The sequence below is a fragment of the Balaenoptera acutorostrata genome, chromosome 6 (assembly GCF_949987535.1).
Source record: "Balaenoptera acutorostrata chromosome 6, mBalAcu1.1, whole genome shotgun sequence".
NCBI classification, from domain to species: domain Eukaryota; kingdom Metazoa; phylum Chordata; class Mammalia; order Artiodactyla; family Balaenopteridae; genus Balaenoptera; species Balaenoptera acutorostrata.
In genome coordinates this window covers 101,063,091-101,086,129 of record NC_080069.1, presented here as the reverse complement: position 1 = coordinate 101,086,129, position 23,039 = coordinate 101,063,091, and the positions used below count along the sequence as shown (strand labels likewise).

General features: G+C 38.1%; 1 protein-coding gene and 1 pseudogene across 2 annotated transcripts in view; one reads left to right on the top strand and one right to left on the bottom strand.

Moving 5' to 3' along the window:
- Positions 1–16,485, top strand: part of CTNNAL1 (catenin alpha like 1) — a 59,146-nt gene extending 42,661 nt beyond the window's left edge. For both annotated transcript variants that reach the window (XM_057549238.1, XM_057549237.1), the window contains 9 exons: positions 924–1,074; positions 4,613–4,650; positions 6,990–7,040; positions 7,134–7,288; positions 10,798–10,846; positions 13,814–13,870; positions 14,014–14,127; positions 14,812–14,895; positions 15,035–16,485. In XM_057549238.1, the coding sequence (XP_057405221.1) occupies positions 924–1,074; positions 4,613–4,650; positions 6,990–7,040; positions 7,134–7,288; positions 10,798–10,846; positions 13,814–13,870; positions 14,014–14,127; positions 14,812–14,895; positions 15,035–15,076 (741 nt within the window). In that variant the 3' untranslated portion in view covers positions 15,077–16,485. The remainder of the gene's footprint in view (positions 1–923; positions 1,075–4,612; positions 4,651–6,989; positions 7,041–7,133; positions 7,289–10,797; positions 10,847–13,813; positions 13,871–14,013; positions 14,128–14,811; positions 14,896–15,034) is intronic.
- Positions 16,486–16,902: 417 nt separating this feature from the next.
- LOC130708513 (protein Abitram-like) lies at positions 16,903–22,620 on the bottom strand (annotated as a pseudogene).
- Positions 22,621–23,039: the final 419 nt, after the last annotated feature.

Here is a 23,039-nt window from a genome sequence, read left to right as displayed (position 1 = left end):
CATCTTCTAAGATATTTCATAATTTACTTACATGTTTTTAATCACCTGTCTCCCCACATTATAATAATGTGTATAAATGAATGAAGAGAGGAACATTTATTTGTTTCATTCACAACTGTTTCCCCAGCACCTGGAACATGGGTACAGTGCCAGGCATATAGCAGGTGAATGCAGAGTCATATATTAGTTACTTGGTATCTTTGAGTCTCAGTTTCTCCAGCTGTAAAATGGGAACAGTGCTTATTGAGAAGGATAGTATTTTGTTTGTGTGTTTTTGAGGATTAATACTAATGTATATCAAGCACCTATCACAGTACCTCAAGGATCTATCTACCATGTCCTCATAGGTGTACGCATATGTTACTACTACTACCACTACTACCACCACCACTACTACTACTACTACCAGTACTAATACCGATTCTGCTACCTCTACAACTACTACCACTACTACTACCAGTACCAGTACTAATACCAATGCTGCTACTACCATCACTACTACTATCATCACTACGACTACTGCTACCACCACTACTGCCACCATTACTACCACTATTACTAATACTACCACTACTACACCATCTCTTCTTCTGCAGTATACAGTGCACTCTTTGTAGTCTGAGTATAACTCTGAATTATGCTATGGAAATAACTTTGTTGAAACAGAACTTTCCTTGAATAAAGATAATTGCTCCCTGAATAAAGGCTTATATATAATAATGCCTACTATTTATCTATAGATAAGATTATAAGAAACAGTAAGTTTTATATGTCCATACTGCCCAACATGGGGCTTATGTATGGAAATTGCTTTGTAGTTGTGTCATTGAGTGATTTGAACAGTACAGGCTTAAGTTTGGTTTCCAATATGATTCTGAGAGGTAAGATTTTGAAACTCACACCTGTGTATATTGTTTCTTTAGATAATTTCTGCTGCTGAAACTTTGACTTTGCATCCATCTAGTAAAATTGCTAAAGAAAATCTAGATGTATTCTGTGAAGCGTGGGAATCCCAAATTAGTGACATGTTAACACTGCTGAGAGAAATCAATGATGTGTTTGAAGGAAGACGAGGTGAGAAACTGTCCATATATTGAAATATGTTAGTATTTTAATGTAGCTATTAGTTTTTTAATGTCAAACCTCAGATGCAAAATGAATAACTTGTTATAACCCAACTGGGTTATTTTTATAGTAAAGTATCTTCCACAAAAAATTATAAAAATATTATTTGTCCTTCATTTTAGTATCAAAGCAGTAAAATTTGTTGTACAACAGTATAGTAGATTCCTTTGAATTAATATTAACAATCTAGTTTTCTTATTGAAATTGTCATTTTTATATTTCTTATAAATTGTTTTTTAGTTTTAGTACAAATGCTCTTCTGTAATACAATAATTCTCTGATGTAATTCTACTAACTTCATAATGAAATGAATGTAGTTATTTGATTTTCGAATTGCTTTCCTTCCACTTGGATGGAATCTCTTTCCTTGATGACTACGTAATCTTGGAATATTTCCTTTGGTGGGTAAGTTCATTGGTATTTCTACAACATGTAGAATAGCACCATACAATGTACAGAAGGCATAATTTTTACTCTTTATTTTAACATCAACTTGGAGTTTTGTTTATTTCCCATTGTACTGTGTATCCAGTTATCTATGTTTATGTGTTTTTATGTATTTCCTTTCTAATGGCTTCTGTTAGTGTCAAGCATGCTTGTTTTTTTAAATTAAAATGTCATTTAAAGTCATAATAACATCAAATTACATATTTATTTTTACTGAATATGAACATCTAAACATTTCATTTTTAAAAAAATACCCATTTAGGGTAATTGCTGATTTGCTTAAAAATCAGGGAATGGTAGACTTTGTAGATATTACATAATTTGTAACGTGTAATAAATGCTTACCATGCTTCTGCATTTAAAGATTTCTGTGATAGCTAGTCAGAATGGCATATCATTTTGATGCTTTGATAAAGTACTTACAGCTGCATGGTTTTTTTTTTTTTATAAATTTATTTATTTAGTTTTGGCTGTGTTGGGTCTTCGTTGCTGTGCACGGGTTTTCTCTAGTTGCGGCGAGCGGGGGCCACTCTTCATTGCGGTGCGTGGGCTTCTCATTGCCGTGGCTTCTCTTGTTGTGGAGCATGGGCTCTAGGGGCGCACGCTTCAGTAGTTGTGGCACACAGGCTCAGTAGTTGTGGCTCGCGGGCTTTAGAGTGCCGGCTCAGTAGTTGTGGCACACAGGCTTAGTTGCTCCGCGACATGTGGGATCTTCACGGACTAGGGATCAAACCCATCTCCCCTGCATTGGCAGGCAGATTCTTAACCACTGCACCACCAGGGAAGCCCCGCTGCATGGGTTTTTATGTGAGGCAAGTTTTATATATTAAAAGGTAAATTGATATAATTGATCCATATTTAAAGAAGAATGATGACTTTGCCATAAGACTTGTTTAAGAAATGAAGAGAAGAAGCTTCCTGGTCTTTTTGAGCACTAGACTAGCGTCCCCTACAGATAGACCAGAGTTGAAACAGGAAAATCCTATACTTATTTTTGGCCTACGTGGTCACTGTGGTTTCTTTTACTTTCAAACTGGATATTATGTAAATGATCTCTTCTTTAGGTTTGGGTAACCTGTCCCCCCCAAATCAGGGTTATCTTAACTTCCTAAGTGCTGAACCGAAGTTCCTCTTTAGGTGGGACACTGCTGCCTTTGATCAATGGGACACCCATTGTTTAACTGGTAGTATCTTGCTGTTCAGAGGCATCCTTACTTATGTGGGGTTAATTGAGATAGAGTTGCTTGATTTCTTTTGCTGCCTTTTTTTTTTTTTTCCTGACTGTTACCATGAAGCTCATAAGAGTAGCTTTTCGGCCAAGAAGCCCAACTCTGAGGTAGCCGTTGTTGACTGAACTGAGTCCAGTGGCACCGTGCTGCTCTTCCTGTTCTGTGTGGTTATTATGACAAGGCTGCCTGTTGCCTCGCACCTGCCCACTGCAAAGGACAGAGTGTATTCTTCAGATTCTGGTTTCTCTATGCTACTGGCATAACTCATATTATAGCTATTACTGGAAAATCTTTGCTCTATTTTAGCCACTTTAGTTCTGCTCTGCATATCTTGACTCTCCTGACTAGGAAACTTAGATACGTTTGCAAGTATCAGTTAGCCAAACAATTAAGTAGCAAACAACATGCTAAGCAATGAAAAGGAGCCTTTAGTGTTTGCGTATTTGACGTCCGTCTGAGAGCTAGGTTATTGTCCCCTTACCCAGAGACCCTTAGATTTCATAATAGAGCCTCCTGGGATTGTTTCAAGAACTCAAAAATCAATATTTGTCTTCCTCCCTTTCTGCCTTCAGCCAGTTCAGGGAGGCCATGGCCTTTGTATTAGAAGGGACCTAGATCAAAAAGACTCCACCTTTCCTTAGTGATAAGTATGTATCAACATTTAGAAGTTGAGATTATCTTAGACAAATAAACGTCGAAAAGAAGCTTTCTCTCATAGCCTGCAGATTCTATCCCTTATTTAAGGAAGCTGAATTTCCTTTGTTATATTTGAACCATCTCGAAGTTAATCTGACTAAGCTTCAGTTTATAGGGATGTACCAGGCTCCATAGCTCTGCACCTATTTTATTGCTCGGCAGACTGGACGCGTGGGGTGCTGGTCACTGAAATGGGGCGAACAGGAAGAGGAACATGCTTGTGGATGAATATGAGCTTACTTGGGGGATGTATGAGTCGGGAGCAAGGGAGTGATCCATCCAGACAAGAGATGCTGGGGCCATGATAGTGGAAATGAAGATAAGAGGACTGATTTAAGAATTTTATAAGTAATATTAGTATGATTTGATGATTAATTGAATGTAGAGGTAAGGGAGAGTTTGAGGATAACAGCTGGGTTTGGTCTAATCCAAATTCTAAAATACCCCAGTCCTACTCCTGAGGTTAGTTAATAATCTGCCTAGCCTTTAGTGGTTAGGGATTCATTTTAAGTGGGTCTGGGGACATGAATTTTTTTCTGATGGATCATGCCACATAAAGCCCCTTTCAGAACCAAAAAAGCTAATTATAATAACTTCTAATAAGGAATAATATTGCACATCTTCAGTGAAATAATGAGGCTTTCCTGTCCTTGGGGGATTAGCTTTATTTTGTAGAGATGCAGAAAAGCTCTGGATATTGAAAATGGACAGCAGTTAGGTTGTCATGAGAAATCGTTTTGCTATCCTCATAAGCTGAGAGGGCCTTTGAACTTAATTCTGGACTTAATTTATCTGGAGGTGTAAACTCAGAAGTAAAGATGGCACAAGTGTCATGTTGATTTAGGGAGTATTAAACAAAGGATTTAGGGAGTATTAAACTTATAATACCCCTGTGAAGACAGTGCTTCAAAAACAATTCTGTACATCAAAGTCTGTACCAAATATATTTTTTTCATGTTCTCCAACCAAATTACAATTTTATTTCTCAGTCACATGTAATTAATAGACTAAATTATCAAAACTAATGTGCTAACATTTCTGTTTATTTAATAATATTTTAAAAATTAAATGTGAATAGTAGAAAATTTGTTTTAAGTTATATATGTTATTTGTAGGAGAGAATTATGGCTACCTTTCACTTCCAAAGCCAGTGGTAAGTAGAAAACCTTTGTACACTTGAGAATGTTTTTATTCAGAATTCAAATTATGCTCTAGTTGCCTATTGCTACCCCCACAACCTCCAATGATTGACATGACAAAAAAAAAGTTAGGATATTAAATGTTGACTGTTCAGAATTGTTATTCTGAGTAGCAGTCTAGATGTAGCCCATAGTTTGGTTATTTGTATTAGATTTGAGGGATTGAGGGAATATGTAACAGATCTTATGATTAATAAGAAGCCATAATCTGAAGTCAGAGGTCTTTTTATTCTTCATATCTTGGGTCTAATTCACAAGGTCATGTTGGAACAATTTTATGCAAACTAATAACTTTCTTAATTTTCTTGATGAAAATAAGCCATTCTGTTTATATTTAGAGACTTGAAATGCTTTAGCTTTACACAATTGAAGCTGATGCATCTTGACTGCATTGCAAAATAGTGCCCACTAGATGGCAAGCTTGGTTACATTATTAAGCTGGTTTCTGTACCTTTTCAGGCAATTCCCTTTCGGTCTTCATTAAACACTTTGATAATAATAATTTGTAAAAGTGAAAATAAAAATAACGAAAACACAACTAAATTTAAAAGAATAAGATGGGGTTGTAAGATTCTAAATAAAATAAAACCTAAGAACCTCTAGGGTATTCTTAACTTTCTTAAATGCTTTATAAGTTGCTTTATACTAGACTAAGGAAGAAGATGCAGATGATGTGACTATACAAGGAGGAGCCAAAGAGATCATTGGTCCATCTCTGTTTATTTTCTAATGAACCTAAGAGGCAGCCTGTGAGTGTGTGTGTGTGTGTGTGTCCATGCCTCTTTATAGATTCCCTGTATTTATTTTCTGTCCTTTACCTTCTCCTATTTCTTCTATAGTAAACAGGATTAGAAAATTTCAAAAGGGCAATGTTAAATGAACAAATATAAACGATGGGATAGAAAAAAGGGAAAAAGTTGAGGCTCTTCTATTCTGCAGTTAAACTGGTGACAGAATAGCTGGTCAGAAGCAATAAGTCATGGTAATAATAAGGGAAACAAAAAATGGAGAAGTACACATATACCTCAAAGCTGTCTTCTTAAGCTAAGTGGGCACCTGAGTGTTTTGTTTTATCATAATCTGTATTGTGTGTACATGTGTGTGAATATATACTCTGTGGGGGGTGTGTGTGTGTGTGTATGTGTGGATGGTTTAAATAAATGTTTCCTTTAAAAAAATAAATGGCTCCCTGCATCTCCTGGCCCTTCTATCTCTACTAGCCCAGCTGTTCTGGAACTCCTGCCCCAGCTAGGGGAGTTCCCACCAGATCTCAGAATGAGAGGAATGCCCAACTTGGGCTGCCATCTCCAGAGAACTTCTGGATATATTTTTCAAAGAAACATTGCTATTGGTAGTGGTTTCTACAAGTAAGTAAGCATCTGTGGGCCAGCCTGGTAACCTAACGAGTGCACAATGTTTTCTTCTCCCCTAGGGGAAATATATTCTGAGTTCTAAATAGCCTACGTAGAAACAAACTTGTTGTTTCAAATATAGGGGCCATCAAACATGCTGGTTCAAATATTAAATCCTAAATTCTAAGTATAATCTATATAACCTGGCATATAGGATTAGGAATCTGGATGTCAGTGAAACTAGGGTGCTGAAATTTAGCCCTCAAAAAGGCAAACTTGTTAAAAGAATTGAATTCCAGAGTCATAACATTAGGAATATATTGAAAGCTACATATAGTGATTAATTTTATTACATCATTTCCTAAGAATAATTTAACAGAGGGGCCAGGGAGGTTTGGGGGTATAATAATTGGACTATGAAAAGACTGCAGAAGTCTTTAAGTGTTTCTGGGACACAGATCTGCTTTCCCTAACTCCAGATTTCTAACTAACTACGTCTTCAAAGCTGAACGCACATATTAGTAGAGTATTTGCAATTACAGCTGACCCTTGAACAACGTGGGTTTGAACTTTGGGGTCCACTTTTTTGTGCATGTTTTTCAATAGTACATACTACAGTGCTACACCATCTGGGGTTGGTTGAATCCACAGATGCAGAACCACAGACACAGGGGAACTGCGGATACGGAGGGCTGACTGTAAGTTATACTTAGATTTTCAGCTGCGGGCGGAGAGTCAATGCCCTTAAGCCCCACGTTGTTCAAGGGTCAACTGTAGTTGTTTGTTTTTACTTAAACAGTTTAATATAGTTTCAGTATGTACTGAAAATTTTTATATTAAAATTTTATTACAGGTACTTTGTTATGTTTCTATGACTATTGCATTTCTTCACAATTAACTGTACCTATTTTTAAGACGCCCTAATCTTTTTCTTGTCACAGAAGAATAACGCAAACCTGAAATCATTAAAGCCAGACAAGCCTGACTCTGAGGCAAGACCTTTTTCTTTGCAGTAGTCTTACTTTTAATCTTCCTTTTACATAATTAATGACTACATTGTTGTGATTAAAATGTATGTTTTGTAGGAGCAAGCCAAGATAGCAAAGCTTGGACTCAAGCTGGGTTTGCTCACCTCTGATGCCAACCGCGAGATTGAGAAGTGGGAGGATCAGGAGGACGAGATTGTTCGATACGGACGGAACATGTCCAGTATGGCCTATTCTCTGCATTTATTTACTAGGTAAATGTAGTTACATTTTGATCTTTTAAAATGAACTTAATGATATCTGGTGTAAAGAAAAAGTGCCATGTTACACTGATAGGTTAAAGTTGGTTTCAAATATATGGTGAAAAGACTAAGTAGTTGTTAGGACAATTAAGTGAATGCAACAAGAAGACATTCATTTAACTAGGATTTAGATTTAGAAGAGATCCTTTTCTAGGTTTGTGTACGATTCCTTCCATAATTTTGAAATAATTTTGCTTTCTGCTTTTTGTCATCCCATATATCAGTGTCTCTCCCAGCCAGCATCAGTAAGTTTAGAAAACATGCCTTTTATATATACACTACCAAATGTAAAATGGATGGCTAGTGGGAAGCAGCCGCATAGCACAGGGAGATCAGCTCGGTGCTTTGTGACCACCTAGAGGGGTGGGATAGGGAGGATGGGAGGGGGAGGTGCAAGAGGGAGGGGATATGGGGATATATGTATACTTATAGCTGATTCACTTTGTTATACAGCAGACACTAACACACATTGTAAAGCAATTGTACTCCAATAAAGATATAAAAAAGAAAAGAAAACATGCCTTTTAAATCTTTACACAGTGACGGATTATATACAGACCAAAGAATAGAGCCATGAGGTCTACCATCTCAATAGGGTGCCAAACCTCCATGGACCAGTATTCATTATGTAGCAGAGAATCTCCCTAACTTTACATTTACCTGACCTACATTCTCTGTCTTGTTCACCTTACAAGACTGTTGGTCAAATGCCTCAGTGAAGTCCATGTCGCTCACATTTGTCTTCCATTATAATAATGGAAGACTATACATACGGTACAGTATTTCCATGTTGCTAAAAATTTTATCTGTTTTCTGCTCAATGACCTGTTCTAGAATTTTCTCAAGGAATAACTTCGAGCTTTTCGTTTTCTGATATCTATCTTTTTCATTTTTAGAAACTGGAAGATACTTGATATCTTCAGTGTTATGGCTTCTCTCCTACTCATTTTGATTTTGAAATTATAACCAGCAGTCGTTCACACCTGCATATTATTTCAGTAATCTGGAATGTAATCCATTTGGACTGGAGTCTTAAGCTCAGTTAAAGTAATTGGGATCTCTACAACTGTGTGGGCTTTTGGGCTCAATAAATAGCCCCTTTTCCCCACCAAAGTTCTGAACAAAATGAAAAAATAAACAAAAGAATAGGCAGATGGGGCCAGTAACATTTATACTGATAAAGCTGATACTCAATAATGAGGTTTATAGCCATAGACAAGTAGGCTTTTAAAAATAATCCCTAGAATTAAGAAATCTTACCCTGTAGGGGAAGAATGTATCTCTTAAAATACTTGGAAGACTAGGTATATCCCAAAGGCACCTTTACTACCAAGAGAAAAAGGAGAAAAGAAAGGGCTACCATGTCTAATTTATTCTCACAAAGTCACCAAAAAGACTGAAAAGATCAATAAATGTCCACCTTCTTCTATGGGGTGAAATAAGTGAGAGAGCAGAGTGAAGTGAGGGATGCTGTGCTAGTGAAGCTTCCTTCATATGGAAGGAAGATTAGGAGTGAGGAAGAAGCATTCATTCTTGTCTTGATGATGTCTTCTACCTTTTCAAGGGAAATGATTCCTCTGGAGAGTGAAGGAGAAATGATAGGAGTTGAATAATTTTGCCTCTGGTTAGCAGTCATTTGTTAATATCTTTCCATATTTTCCATCATTGGAGACCTTTTTTTTCCCCCCCTTTGGTGGTTTCCTTCCTTTGTTCTTAATTCTTAGCAAGCTTCTCTAGGGATTGAGTTTTCCCAAAACTAATTTTGACCTCCTTTCTTGGTTCATATCATTTAAAAATCGGATGAGTCAAGCCTGCAAAAGGAAGTAAAATGGAATTCCTTTGTTTACCCACACTCAATGTGTGGGTAACTGAAATGTGAAGATTAACTGTAGAAACAAAGATCTTTCCTTTGAGATGGAATCATGCTAATTATCTCATGGTGATAAAAATCAGATTAAAAAATTTTTTTTGACCAATAGAAACTCGAGAAATAAGTTATTACTTACTGAATATAGTTTGGTATATAAAATCTTCCCACATAAAGGATTCATCAATAGAAATTTTTTTAAGTTTGTGGTTACCCCTTTTGTTTCTTGTTTCTTATTTCAGAATATTTCAGGATTACATATGGTCAGCAATTTTTATTTCTGAGTCAGAATAGTGGATTTTGGTAAGGGGTGATATGCATCCCACAGAGACTAGGAAGCATGAGGAATAGGGGTAACTAAAGCTCTATGGAATGGGACTTGTTACTGGAATATGGTTATTGGACAGGAGCCACTGAAGTTCAGGAAAAGAAAATGGATTTTCTGTAATGGATAACACCTTGTGCCAGTTTGGCAAGTCCTGGTAATATGATTGTGGTAAAATCTCACGCTGGCTTTGTTTTCTACCCACCCTGTCGGTATACCTGTTTTTCCCCAAACAATTTTTCTGTTTTCCCTTAAGATGATGGTTTACCAGCCTCATCTAATTGCTTCTTTCTGAGACTCATCTGTTAGTCTTCACAGTATCCAGTTTTGTAGTTTTCCTGGGCAATTTTATAGCTTTTCTTCAGGCTGTCATGTAAGGTTGTCTTAACAATTTATATAATTTCTTTATCATTTATATACAGTTACTCATATTTCTTTAAAATTTATATATTTTAGCTTTTCTAGTTTTTTGCATTATGGTTTTTAAAAATTTCACACTTACCAGTGCCTTATGGTTTTTAAAGTAGTTTCTGCATCATAATTTCATTTGATCCTTACAACAGTTTATCAGAGAATAAGAATGTTTTGTTCACATCTCATAGCTATTAAAAGGCAGAACTGGTGAACTAGATTTCAGATCTTCTGATTCATGCCTGGGCTGTTGCTCATCTTAATGCATTCTGTTGCTCTTTGTTATAATTTACTTTTCACTTGTTAAGTTCTGAATTCTTCTTGGTAGTTTTCAGTATGATACTCTCTAATCTTCTGATGAGAGTGGTAGCACAAATATTGCTATGATTATTTTATAGACTCAGAACTGAAACTTAACTGACAGCCTCATCAGAAACAACTGAATTCTTGCCAGGGTTGAAATTAGAATCAAAAATAAGAATGTCCTGATTTTGGTCTGACCTTTTTTCCATATGGAACAAAGGCCTTTTAGTTAAGGCATATTATCAGATCTCATATCTTTAACTTATGAAGCAAAATGAAGAAGGTTAAAAAAGAAAAATATAACTTCTCAGTTTTAAGTTTCTTTACATTATAAAATTAACATATATAATGTTTACCAACTTTTTTTAAAAGTGCCTTAAGAGGTAATAGTTAAATGTTAAAGCTGCTTTAAGAATAGTTACAATGTTATTAGTCTATTCAATATTATTCTTCAAAATTTGGGATCTGTTAATACACAAAATGCTCTAAAACTTTAATATAAAATCAATTTCCAGGCAATAACTTTTTCTTACCTCCTTAATCACTTTATTTCAGGGGAGAGGGGCCAATAAAAACTTCCCAGGATTTAATTCATCAACTAGAGGTATGTTTTATTTCCATTTTATGCTAATACTTTATTATTATTATTATTTTGGCTGCGCCATGCAGCTCGAGGGATCTTATTAGTTCCCTGACCAGGAATCGAACCGAGGGCCCTGGCAGTGAGAGTGCCGAGTCCTAACCACTGGACCACCAGGGAGTTCCCCTATGCTGATACTTTAATTCTGGGCTAAAAGTTCGTGATAGCTAGTTTTCTTACTAGCTGCATGATGATTTACTGCATCATGTTTGTATGTTTGCCTACATACACAGCACATGTGTACTGTAGAGAGTGGTAGAAAAGCAGGGGACTGCAGTAGCATTTTGTGGAGCTGTTTTGGTTATCTCAGTGGAAAAAAACTTAAATATTATAGGGATAAAGTAGAATGGGCTTTGATAGTCACTAGATACAATATTAAGTTTTAGGTTTTCCCAAGTAGGTGAAAATATCCTGTCAGCAGATGCATATCTTATACTGTCCTAAATGTGAGGAAAGCTTTTTGGCTTCTTCATTATTGAATTGGATGAATGATATTGATTAAATAAAATAACACATAAGAAAGCACTTGTCATAGGGTTGAGACCATTACAGGTTCTCAGTACATGTTAGTTTCCTTTTCTTCTTCCATATTCCTGATGATTTAGGGCATTCAGGGAGAAACACATACTGACACTCACCCTTCTGCCCTATGTGTCTCATGAAACTCCACATAGGCCTAGCTCTAATCCTCCTCGATTACCTAGAGGCTTAGATTGATAAGTGGATTACAAGAGTCCTTCCTTATTTCCCCTGACTCTCATGTTAGTCTGTTTGCCTCTCTAGAACCAAGGGCATTCTTGCATTTGAAATTTGAAATTTCTATCACTTTATCAATGTTATGTGTTTTCCTTTGGCATTCCCATGTGCTTTCACCTGAGCCTCTTCAGGGAAGGGATTTCAGCTTGAGAGGATGATTGTCAACAGAGTCAGAAGAATTATAGAAAATACTTCATTCGGAATTTTCTGTAAAGTTGACTATAAGTGAGCTATTTCCCTTTTTAAAAAGTTGGGAGAAATTCTGGATTCATTTTGTTCAGTTTGACCCATATCCATTCCAAGTCACACCACACCATAGAGAGTATTTCACTGTAAAAGATCCACTACTCACCTTCTTCCTGTGTTAGCTTATTCATTAAACCAACATCTGCTGATTGTCTACATAAAATGTTCATCACATATTCATTGAGTTTGTACTGTGTGTCAAACCCTGGGGATGAGAGCTTTGGAGAAGAGTGAACAAAGGAAAGTCCCCACCCCATGGAGCTTACATTCTAGTGGGAGCAGATAGACAATGAAAAGTTAAATATATAATGCCCATATATAAGTACCGAGAGATAAAATCCTGTAGGATAAGAAGAGAGGTGATAGAAGGGGGGTGGTCAGGAAAGACCTCTTTAAGGAGGTAACATCTGAGTAGAGTAGAGTGTTGAGAGAGTGAGCTAGATGGATATCTTGGGGTCGAATATTTCAGGCAGACAGAACAAGTGCAAAGGCCCTGAGGTGTAGGGGTAGGCTGGAGGTGTCTGAAGAACAACAAGGAGACAGGCGTGGGTGGAATGTAGTGAGCCAGAAGGAAGGTGGTAACTTATGACATCTCTGAGCCATGGGAAGAACCTTGATTTTATTTTTCAAGAATGATGGAAAACCCATTGAGGGTTTTGAGGAGCAATGGCATGACCTGGCTTCTGTTTTAAAAGGTTTTTGGCTTGACCAACAGGGTAAATGTTAGCACCATTTACTGAGCAAGAGAACAGAGGGACAACACCGAATTTAGAGGGAGAAAATCAAGCATTTTATTTTGCCGAAGTAGGATGAACGGGAGTGGTGTCAGGTTAGGTCAAGAATGGACAGAGAGATTTGGGAGTCATCAGCTTTAAGGTGGTTTTTAGACCATGGTACTCTGTGAGACAGGGATCTTGCCCCCAAGGGGTTTGAAGGCTAGAAGGGAAGAGAAGATGTGTACAGAGAAAGTGGGAATGTGGAATGATGAGGAACATGTGGGTAAGTGAGTCATTCCGTTTGGTTAGAAGGTATGTTTAAAACGTACTGTTTTCCCTTTTAAAGGATAGGGAAGGATGCTAAGGGCTATTTGACCTTGAGATCAGTTTATCCAATGATAGCAAGGCTGTTGGAAAGAGAGTTAAAGTTAACCCTGAAATTATTTGCCTCCCTGTTCTGCATCTTCATATGCTTTATCTAATTTATTACCAAGATCTATTATTTTTCTTCACAAATCACTCTCAAATTTGCCCTGTTCTTTTCATTCTTCCTGCTGCCACCTAAAGCTCAGTCTTCACTTCCCTGGTATCTCTCACTCTAAAAGATTCTGTGTACCATTTAAAAATAATCATCCCGAATAATCTAAAGTCTTTTTCAGTATTCTTTCCCATCATCCTCTTCTCCTCACTAAATTGTACAATGTATGCTGAATAGGGAAAAAATAATCCCCTCAAATGGCTAGTTGAAGAATGTGTATAGGTGACAAATTCTATCTTGCTGAGCTGGAAGCAGGAATGTTCTAACGCTTTTGACCTCATCTAACCCTTTTGACCCCATGTCCCAAGATTCAACACCCTCTTATAATTGGGGATATTAAGAGATGAGCTTCGGCTCCATCCAAAAGCCCAGGCATAATTTTTATGGCTAAGTATCAAATGTCTGTGCGATCCTGCACGGTAGTTGGAGGTGTCCCGGTGTAGGGGAGCCACTGCAGGGACTGATTCTGCATCAGGTCTGGGAAATCTGCTTCTGAGTACAGTTAAACTCTTGTGTATTCCTGGATACAACAGAAACCATAGAAGTTCCATGACAGACCTTTTATGTTTAGGTGTTATTTTTTAAATTCTGTATGAAAATTATCCATGAGTGTATTTCTTACCAACTATCTAGACGACATACACCTAACGTAGTGATGTTTTTCCTTTCTACCAGGCTTTTGCTGAAGAGGGTCTGAAGCTTGCTTCAAGTGTGCAAGCTTTCTCAAAACAGGTAATGCACATATCCCTGCCTGGTGCTGGTGGTGATGTCACAAATACCCACTTTGAGGGTATATTATTAAGGTATAAAGGTATTTAAGGTTTAAAAGATGGAATTTCACTGGAGTTGGTATAACTTCCTTATTTACATTTCAGCTGAAAGATGATGATAAGCTTATGCTTCTCCTGGAAATAAACAAGCTTGTTCCTCTATGCCACCAGCTCCAGGCAGTAACTAAGATACCTTTGCAGAATCAAGTGTTTCTAAAGGTAAAAGGGAGGGTGGGACATTCAGGAAAGCACCTGAGAAACTTTCACACTTTTTTTTTATTAGGTTAGCTTCCAGCCTCTTTTTCTTCAAATAAAGTGTTAATACCTACAGAAGAACAATTTATTTCCATTTTTCCTGCCTTGACTGCAAGAACCATTTATCATCTGCAGTTGTAACTGACCCCGGGAAGCAGTAGGTTCACCAAGTAAATTAGCTTTTTGGACATGATTAATACCATAGCACGGAGCAGCTACCCTTAAATCCCAACATCATCACCTGACTAACTAGGGCACAGACCCCTCAGAGTGAAGGGCTTCTGTTGTTTGTTTTAGGGAGTTTGAGTGCAAAAAAGTAGAGTGCAAGGAAGTGTAAAGAAGGGGGTTCATTGCCACTATTTGGTGCACTTTGAGAAGCCCCTAAACCATCTGAAATAGAACAGGTTGATTTTCCATCCATTCTTCCTGGGGTTCCATGAAATTGGCATGAGACTTGGGCAACAATCCCTGCTTCTGTGTTCTGGGACCTCAGGTCATCAAGTCAGCTCAGATGCCTTAATCTATATACCCTTTGAGATCCCTTAGATTTCTATAATGAAGAAATTTTTACCATTTTCAAACTAAATGATAAAGTCTTTTGAAGGCCTCCTTATAAGAATTTGATTTGCTTGCTTTCTGTCACTATAGGTTGATAAGAGTATTACAAAGACAAGATGCATAATGGCTACTTTGGTCCAACTTCTCTCACTTTGCTATAAACTGCTGAAGAAGGTAAGATAATTTGTGTATCTTAAACTTACATTTAAAAAATTAGTCTAAAGGAGAGTGCAAAAGAAATAGATACTATTTAATTTTGCAGTTATTTTAAGAGTAAAGTAAAGCAGAAACTAATTTTCTTAATTCTTTCCAGCTTCAAATGGAAAACAACAGATGGGTCTCAGTTAACAAATAAAGATTCTGTGGATGGTAAAACTTGAGAAGCTTTTGAGTTCAGATCTCTGGAACACCATGTGGCAAAGCTGACATTTTTAGAAAGCAAATGATCCTTTATATTTCAGAAACTGAACTATTTTGTAAAGAAAACAAACTGAAATCTTGCTTTATTTTCTGATCATGAAACCGATTGTGAAGCTTTCTGACAACTATTAAATGCCATGGTAGTTGCTATATTTCTAATTGCAGTGTGATTTTAGAATGGGACGTTGCCATGAATTATGTTCTTTAAGTCAAACCAAATATCCCTACTGTCTTAATGACAGTTTAATCCAAAGAAACTATTTTGAATATATGATCACTTTTGGCATATTTTACCCTAACTTCCTATTTTTTTAAATTTAAGCTTATCATCTACTATACCAAGTTGCAGCAGAAGAGACACAGTAGTCTGGTTGATGCAGGGTTTTCCTTAAACCTGTGGACTCTTCTTCAATCCCTCTGTCCACTGAGTATGACTGGGCTTCCGCTGTCCCCTCTGTCACAGATCATCCATGCCAGGAGCACACGTTTGTTCTCTAGTAAGAGTTTCACAGAGCACAGGAAATCTGTTGTGATGCATGTCCCGCTCCCACCCAAAAGCAGGGTCATGGAGCTCACTCCACGGAATCCTGGAGGAACTCACTAGGAGACGGTTTTAGTTCTCGTTCTAGCATAGCTGGCCTGTCTGCCCTGAATATTAGCTGGAATCCTAAGCCTATCTTACTGGCTTAAAAAGTAGTTTTTGTACTTCTGAGTAGTGACTGATGGAACAGAAGGTAGAAGACAGAGAATAATTGAACTAAGCTGTTTAAAATAAATTCTGAGTAAGCATACGTTTTATATATGTGCCTTTGGAATGTTCATTATAAAACAAATAAACAACTTTAGTCTTTTTAGTTTTACGGTTTAAAGCTTTTGTTTTTGTGGGGTGGGTTTTGATAGAAGGATCTGGTTATAAGTTCTGTCCTTATGATGTAGTACAGTTAACTTTGTTTTTTTGTGCTTGTATCCCAGTGCTTCGAAATTTATTTTGAAATCTAACGGGACCTGTCAGTTGCCAAATGGCAGTAGTTCTATAAGCTCGTCTGATGATCATTATCTGGGTCAGCCATCACAGTCAATATTCACAAGATCCTGAAGAACCACAGTACTACCAATTAGCTAGTCAATATTTTATTGAAGGAAACTTGAATTTACTGTAGGCCTTGGAGAGAAAATGGGATGCACTCAGCTTGGTTATGACCTTTATAAAATATTTCTTTATAAAAATCATCAAACATGATTTTTATGCCCTGAAACCAAAATATTCTTTTAAATTACAATGGAAATAATGGGAAAATGATGTGAGGTGATGTTATATGTAAAATAGATATATAATTCTTTTACTATCTTTAGTATCTTTGTTTTGTGACATCTTTGGAAATCATTTGTGCTACCTGAAATGGGGATTTGCTGTTTTGTGCTTACACTTTCACCTCATAGCACTATCAAGGTAGATGTCTGTAGAGTTACTACCTGTATCACATCTGGTGGGTCTACTTAGGGGAGACTCATGCTGGCACTTAAGTTAAAAGTTTCCTTGTAAGTCAAAAATAATTTTAAAAAATTTATTTACAAAAGAGTTTACACACCTGAAATGAGAATTCTCTTATTTAAATGCAAGTGGTGGTAGGAAAGGGATAACTTATCACTTCAACAGCATAAGATGATAGAGAACCAAAAGAATTTACATGTCAATGATAATCGTTTTATTTAAAACCATATATTTATATGTATGTATGTGTTGCAGCCCTTAAGGAAAAATAACAGTTTTAAAAGTCCTTTTATTTGAAATTCAGTGTAAACAAGTATACAATTTTAAACCATAAATTCATAGTTTTTTGTTTATTGTTTAAATGATGTGAAAGCTTTTGTTCTGTTCAAAAGCATCTGTGTCTTCGAATTCCAGGAACCTCTTGGGAACTTCTTCGCTGGTTACTCTGTAACTAGAGTGTGAGACTGAGAGACCACAAATGCACATGTTACTTCATACAGCATTATAATATTGATACTTCCATGTTAGCAAAGCCCCTTTCAAAGCCTTTTCATGTGTCCCTCATTAAGAAACCAGTGTTACAGTTCTACATTGTTCAGAGTTGAAGGCCAACCCATAGACATAGAGAAGGTACACTCTACACCCTGCCTCTGCCCGGCAACTTAAGCGGGGGAGTTGGGGCAGAAGGGGTGGGACCAGACGTTTTGGTCGTGTCACACTGAAGTAGATTGGGTAAGAAAGGCCAGTTGTTTTTCAACTTCAAAGTGATGGAAAATTGAGGCAAAAACAATAACCATGCCATAATATTCAAACAGAATTACACCAAAACCTAGTATTTACTAACAGGTTACAGGATGATGGGTAAATTATTTTTTTATTTTGCTGTCTTTTCTGTCTTTTTCAAATTTTCTTCAACGTGCTTTGTTTGTTGGCTTTTAATTAGAAAAACGTCTGTCGCTTGCCAGTTGTTAGAAAGAGAAAAGCAAAAGAACAGAGTGAGTACATGGGCAGGCAGATCTGGGAGGTTGAAGACAAAATGGAATCAAGGCTTGTTATGCAAGACGAAGAAGGAAAACTAGGTCAGGTTTTAAGATCAGGCCTCCCTGCAGATGGCCGGGTGTGAAGTACATTTCAGCATCTCTGGTTCTTCCTTAGTGCACTGACTGGTAGGCCAGGTAAGGATAAGAATGCCCTGTTGTTTTTACTCAATCTTAATCCTCATGAGGTCGCTGTTGTGGCATTGATGCGTTTCACCACGACTTCTTCATACTGTTTTTGTGTCAGTAAACCCTTCTGTTAATGCTTTTACTTTCTTCAAACTTGGGCAACACAACTGCAGTGTAGCCTTCGGTGGATGGCTAGAAGGGAAATAGAATATTTAATACTGTCAAATGGTAAAAAATCAGATAAAAAGTGTGTGGATGGGATCTTACTTCCCCAGACCCTTTTACCTTCTCTTGAAGAATGGATGGCTTATGGAGGATGTTTTCATTCACTTCCATCAACCGTCCTCTAACACAGCTAGTTAAAGAAAAAATTGCTTTGAAGAAAAATATTATCTTCTTTGTTTCTCCAAAATTGTGGTTAAAAAGTAACTCATGTATATATGGTGTATTCTTCTCCATCAGAGCAGTAAATCTTACACAGAGGTGCAAGTTCTGTTAGAATCTGTGCCCCCTGATAATAAAAGGGAAGAAAAAAATTAACTGTTGTACATTTTCACTTTTCTTTGTGAGGCAGCCCTCAGAGTTACAATAGGATATATTCCTGGAATTAGCGTTTTAAATAAAAATGACTTAAGTACAGGAAAACCATTCATTTATTCAAATATTTATATATTAAATGCCTCTATGGGCTAGGCACCATCCTAGGCTCTAGGGGAAAAAGCAGACTAAGACAAATGTGATAATAGGTAGTTTAGTTACACATTAATAATATATTTTATCTTATTATACTTTATATTTAACTGTACATGAGAAAGCTGCACATAGCCAAGTGTAAAGATTTCAAAAGGAATGTAGGAAAATCTCATCAATAAGCAATAATATAAAATTCAACATTATAGAGAATGACAGCAATATTGTACAAAGTTAGTTTCATTAAGATTCCTACCTTATTTTTATATTAGAACTTAATAGAGAAAGGAACTTCTTTATTAGGTCAATCACTGAGACTTTCTGAAGAAGGGATATTTTTCTAATTAAAAAAAAATGCAATTTGAGGAAAATTTGGAAAACAGAAAAGTTTTAAGTAGCAGATAAGAGTAACTTACTCATTATCCTATAACCCGCTAACAAATACTACATTTTGACATATGTCTGTTTGAATGTTGTGGCACGGTTATACTTTCATGTACTCCACTGTATGGATATATCTGGGGAGGTTCTGACAAATATCTATAGAGTCATTCAGGTTTTTCCCTAACATGAAAAACCAGAGCGAACTTTTTGGCCAACCCAGTACAAGGAGGCTCATGGGAAATGGATGCAAGCATGTCTCATGTGTTGCTCTTTTTTCCCAGGAATTTTTACTGCAGTGAACATCTGAGGTCAAGATGCTGTTCTTTATGGCCTCTTTCCCACTCACAACATTATTAGACAGCATTCAGGTGTTACTGCATGCGCTTCACTCCTCTGCCTGTGGGTACTTCATTTCAAAAGACTAGTCAGTGTGACTCCCCACTTTTGGGAGGAGGGGCTGGGGATTTGTCCCAGATGGTTTGTCTTCCGCTGGCTCTGTGTCAGAAAGAAGTGTTTTAACCCCTTTTGGTCACCTCCCTTGGGAGAAGAACTGATGGGCAGTGCTGAGATGCGATCAAAGCTTATCTACAGTGGGTTCCATGTGCAGGTCCCTCTCTGTTCCTCAGTAGTAACAACAGTGCTACTATTTTGGACAAAGATTGATGACAGGAACATCACAAGCACTAACTGTTTAACTTGTAATTTGTAGACTTTTAAGAATGGTCCACGCTTTTTAAAGTCCACTTGCTTCCTGAGTGAGGAAAAATCAATAATTATAAGGTAGGTTATTAGGGGCCTTCAGGCCTACAAAGGGGAGTATAAACAAGGGTCTTGCAGAACAGTGAGGTAATTAGCAGAAACTCTTAGTATGAACTCAGTAAATGAAGGACCTAAATCATCCACTGAAACTTTCCTTTCCAGGGGGTTTGTCAGGATAGTTTAGTATGGTATTGAGTTGTCCTTGGTGTGATACCCTCCTTTAACAGTAAAATGTCCACCTTGCCTAGAATTGTAGAGGGCACAGGTAACATTTTCTATAACTAAACACTACACGGAGGTAGAGGGTGTAGCTAGATGTGTATAAAATTGGCAGTGATTTAGGAATGGCAACTGATACGAAGCAAATAATGTATATTTTCTCAGATTGATTTTTTTTTCACTACCTCAGGACTTTTATTTTACTTTTAAGTTCACATGTGAAAATTTATGATAAAGAAGTATTGATCATCTAAATTTTATAGAATTCGAAATACTGGCTTAACAAAACAGGAAGGGACAGAATATCTTGTTATATTGGTATTAGAGTTGTTCTTTCAAAGGCCCACCTTCTCCATCCTTCATCCTGGGGATGATAGGGATGGTGGCCCAGAAGCTAATATGACAGATAATATACCTTCTGAAATACCTCATTTTTTTGGCCTGAGAATTTCCTTAGAGCTTAAGTATTATTAAAATCATCTCTAACTGCCAGGGAAGCATGCTGAGCATACATTACTGGGTTCTAAGACCGGCTGGCTCTATCATTATTATGATAATAGAGGATTTAAGTAGAGAAATACAGGAACATACCCGCTTAAATTTCCCAGAGACTTTGTTCTGAAGTCTGCTACAGTTGGTACTGATTTGATAGGAAATGCTTTTAATTACTTTTCCACTTTGAAGAACTGGATGGGATCCTGCCAGTGTGATGACACATATTCTACGAGGAGCAAAAATTGATCCTGTATTATTGCTTGGTATGATTCTTCCCCCTATAACACAGTATTCCTACTGGCACAATAGCTGAGCTGACATTTCTTTAGTCAGCCTATCATTTCCCCCCATTTTCCTCTGGCTACTATTGGAGCTTAACTGAAGAGAAGAATGCAGTAATAAAAATGGAGAAAATGGGACTGAATTTCCTTCCCCAAAAGGGAAGCGTACCAGAGGTGCTTAGACAGCACTGAGGAGGAAGAGAGAAAAGTAAGGCATGCCGGTATATACAGGATACCATCTGTGCTTCTACCCTAGCCCTCTCCATGGGCTTGGGCAATTCAGTGGTTAGGCACAGGCTGGTTACTTGAGGTAGTAGCTGACTGGGGGTGTGGTCCTCCATTTGGATGTTTGGTTAAGCAAGTTTATTTGTTTAGCGTAGGCACTGAAAGACTCATTCTTGTCAACCAAACTCCTACTATAAATAATACCATCTCAATACAGTGGAAGATAATCATTTAATGAATATTTATTGAATACAAGACCATACCAGGCTACAATGCCAGAAACAAATTTTTTTCGATAATTTAAAATCCCCAATTTGCTTACCGGTTAGAGTGTTGTAGTATACAGTGGTCCTCACAGGGTTTTCCTTTGACATCTAGAAGAAATGAATGAGTCTGATGGCTGTTGAGTCAATATTTACTACCACTGTGTAGTACTTTCTTTGGTTCATAGAGGTAGTTAATTATGAAGGCTGGACACATACATCACTGGTATCCCTTCATTACTCAAAAAGATATACCTAAAGTCTGACCATAAAGTATTTAAAGATATCTGGTCCAGATGGAATCATTCATTCAATGTTGAAATGATGATTAACTCTTTGCTCCACCTTTTTTTATCCTCACTTTAAAATGAGTACAATCATTTCTATTAGAAAAAAAGTGATTAGTAATGTATTCTTTAATTTAGTAGCATGTTTTGTTGGTCAGTTTTAGAGAGACTTAACTCATCCTGGTTCGCCCAGGACTGTCCTGATGTTAGCGTTGAAAGTAATGGATTCCGGAAAACATGTCAATCCAGGGTTAACCGGACGGTTGGTTACAGTAAGTTTGGCTAATAAAACGTATGCTATTGTAAAATATTTCAATATTGTAAAAGATGAGTACACCTATTATCCCTAAATGAATGGGAGCAAGTTGGGTTAGAGGAGGGTCCCCAACGATGCTCTCATCACTGATATTTGCTGGGTACACAAAGCTGTACAACAGGATACCTACTTCTAAGGGGCAAATGTGTAATACCAGCGACTTCCTTTAAGTAAAACTGTTAGATTCTGCTTTCTAAATGCCTCTATTCTAACCCACCCTCTTCTCTCCATCCCTATGCCTCTACCTTAGTTTAGACCGCTACCATTTAAATCATTTTATGTATCGTCTCTTCTTGGAGGACTGAGCCCCTCAAATCCCTTTAGGCACTCAAGGAGATTGCAATCCAGCTCCTGCCTCCCTCGGGGATCTCACCTTAGTCTACCGTCTTCCCGCAAGCAACCCACCCTCGTGAACTCGCACTGCGCTCGCCCTACCCAGAATGCACCCTGCTGCTTTCCACGTCCTTGCAAATGCCATTCCCTTGGCCTACAGGGGAACAGAGAGATCCAGTTCCTTCTGACGTGGGGAGGAAGCGCTGGGGAAGGTGCGTGTCATAGTCCCTATACTGTCAGATAAATTGGGCCCAGAAGAGACATCATTCTCCACTTACCCGCTTTGTACCAGCGAGTGAAGTAACGATCCACAAGCGGCGGGCTCCGCAGCCAAGGCGGCCACAGGGGTCTCGGGCTCGGTAGCCATGGCGACCTCGGGTGCTGCAAACCCCGCCCTCTGGGGCCTGGATGCTTCTTCCCGCTCCCCAGGGAGGAAGGTGTCTTTCCAGCGGGTGACTCGGGGTACGTGTCGCGCAAGCGCCCGAGGCACCCCAGGCCCCGCAGGCTCCACCCACCGGCTCCTATTACTGAGCTCTGGGGTCTGACGTCAAAGCGGGGCTCAGATACAATAGGCTGGGCAGGAGGACGTATGGATAGGGGGCGGTCGCGAGCGCAGCTCCTCACTGTACTTTGCGGGGCAAAGAAGAAGGCACGCCACGCCCCCTCCGGCTCGTGACGTCACTCCGGCGCCGCTTGGAGCGTTTCCAACTTGCCTCGCTCCCGGATCGGTGTCGTGCTGGTCGCCCCTCCGCCGGGTTTCAGCCACTACCCGAAGGGCTCGAGCGGCCCTGCGGCCCGGAGACCCAGTGCGCGTCGCGAGAGCTCAGGAGCAGCGGACAGTGAGAGGTATGTTTATTTCTGTTTATTTCTGCTTCAAATATTCTTTCGAACTAGGTAGGGTATAAATTGCAATCAAATGTTAGTTTAGACAGACTGATTTCAATTTCCACACCTGAAAATGTTAACAATTACGTACGCGCACCTTATT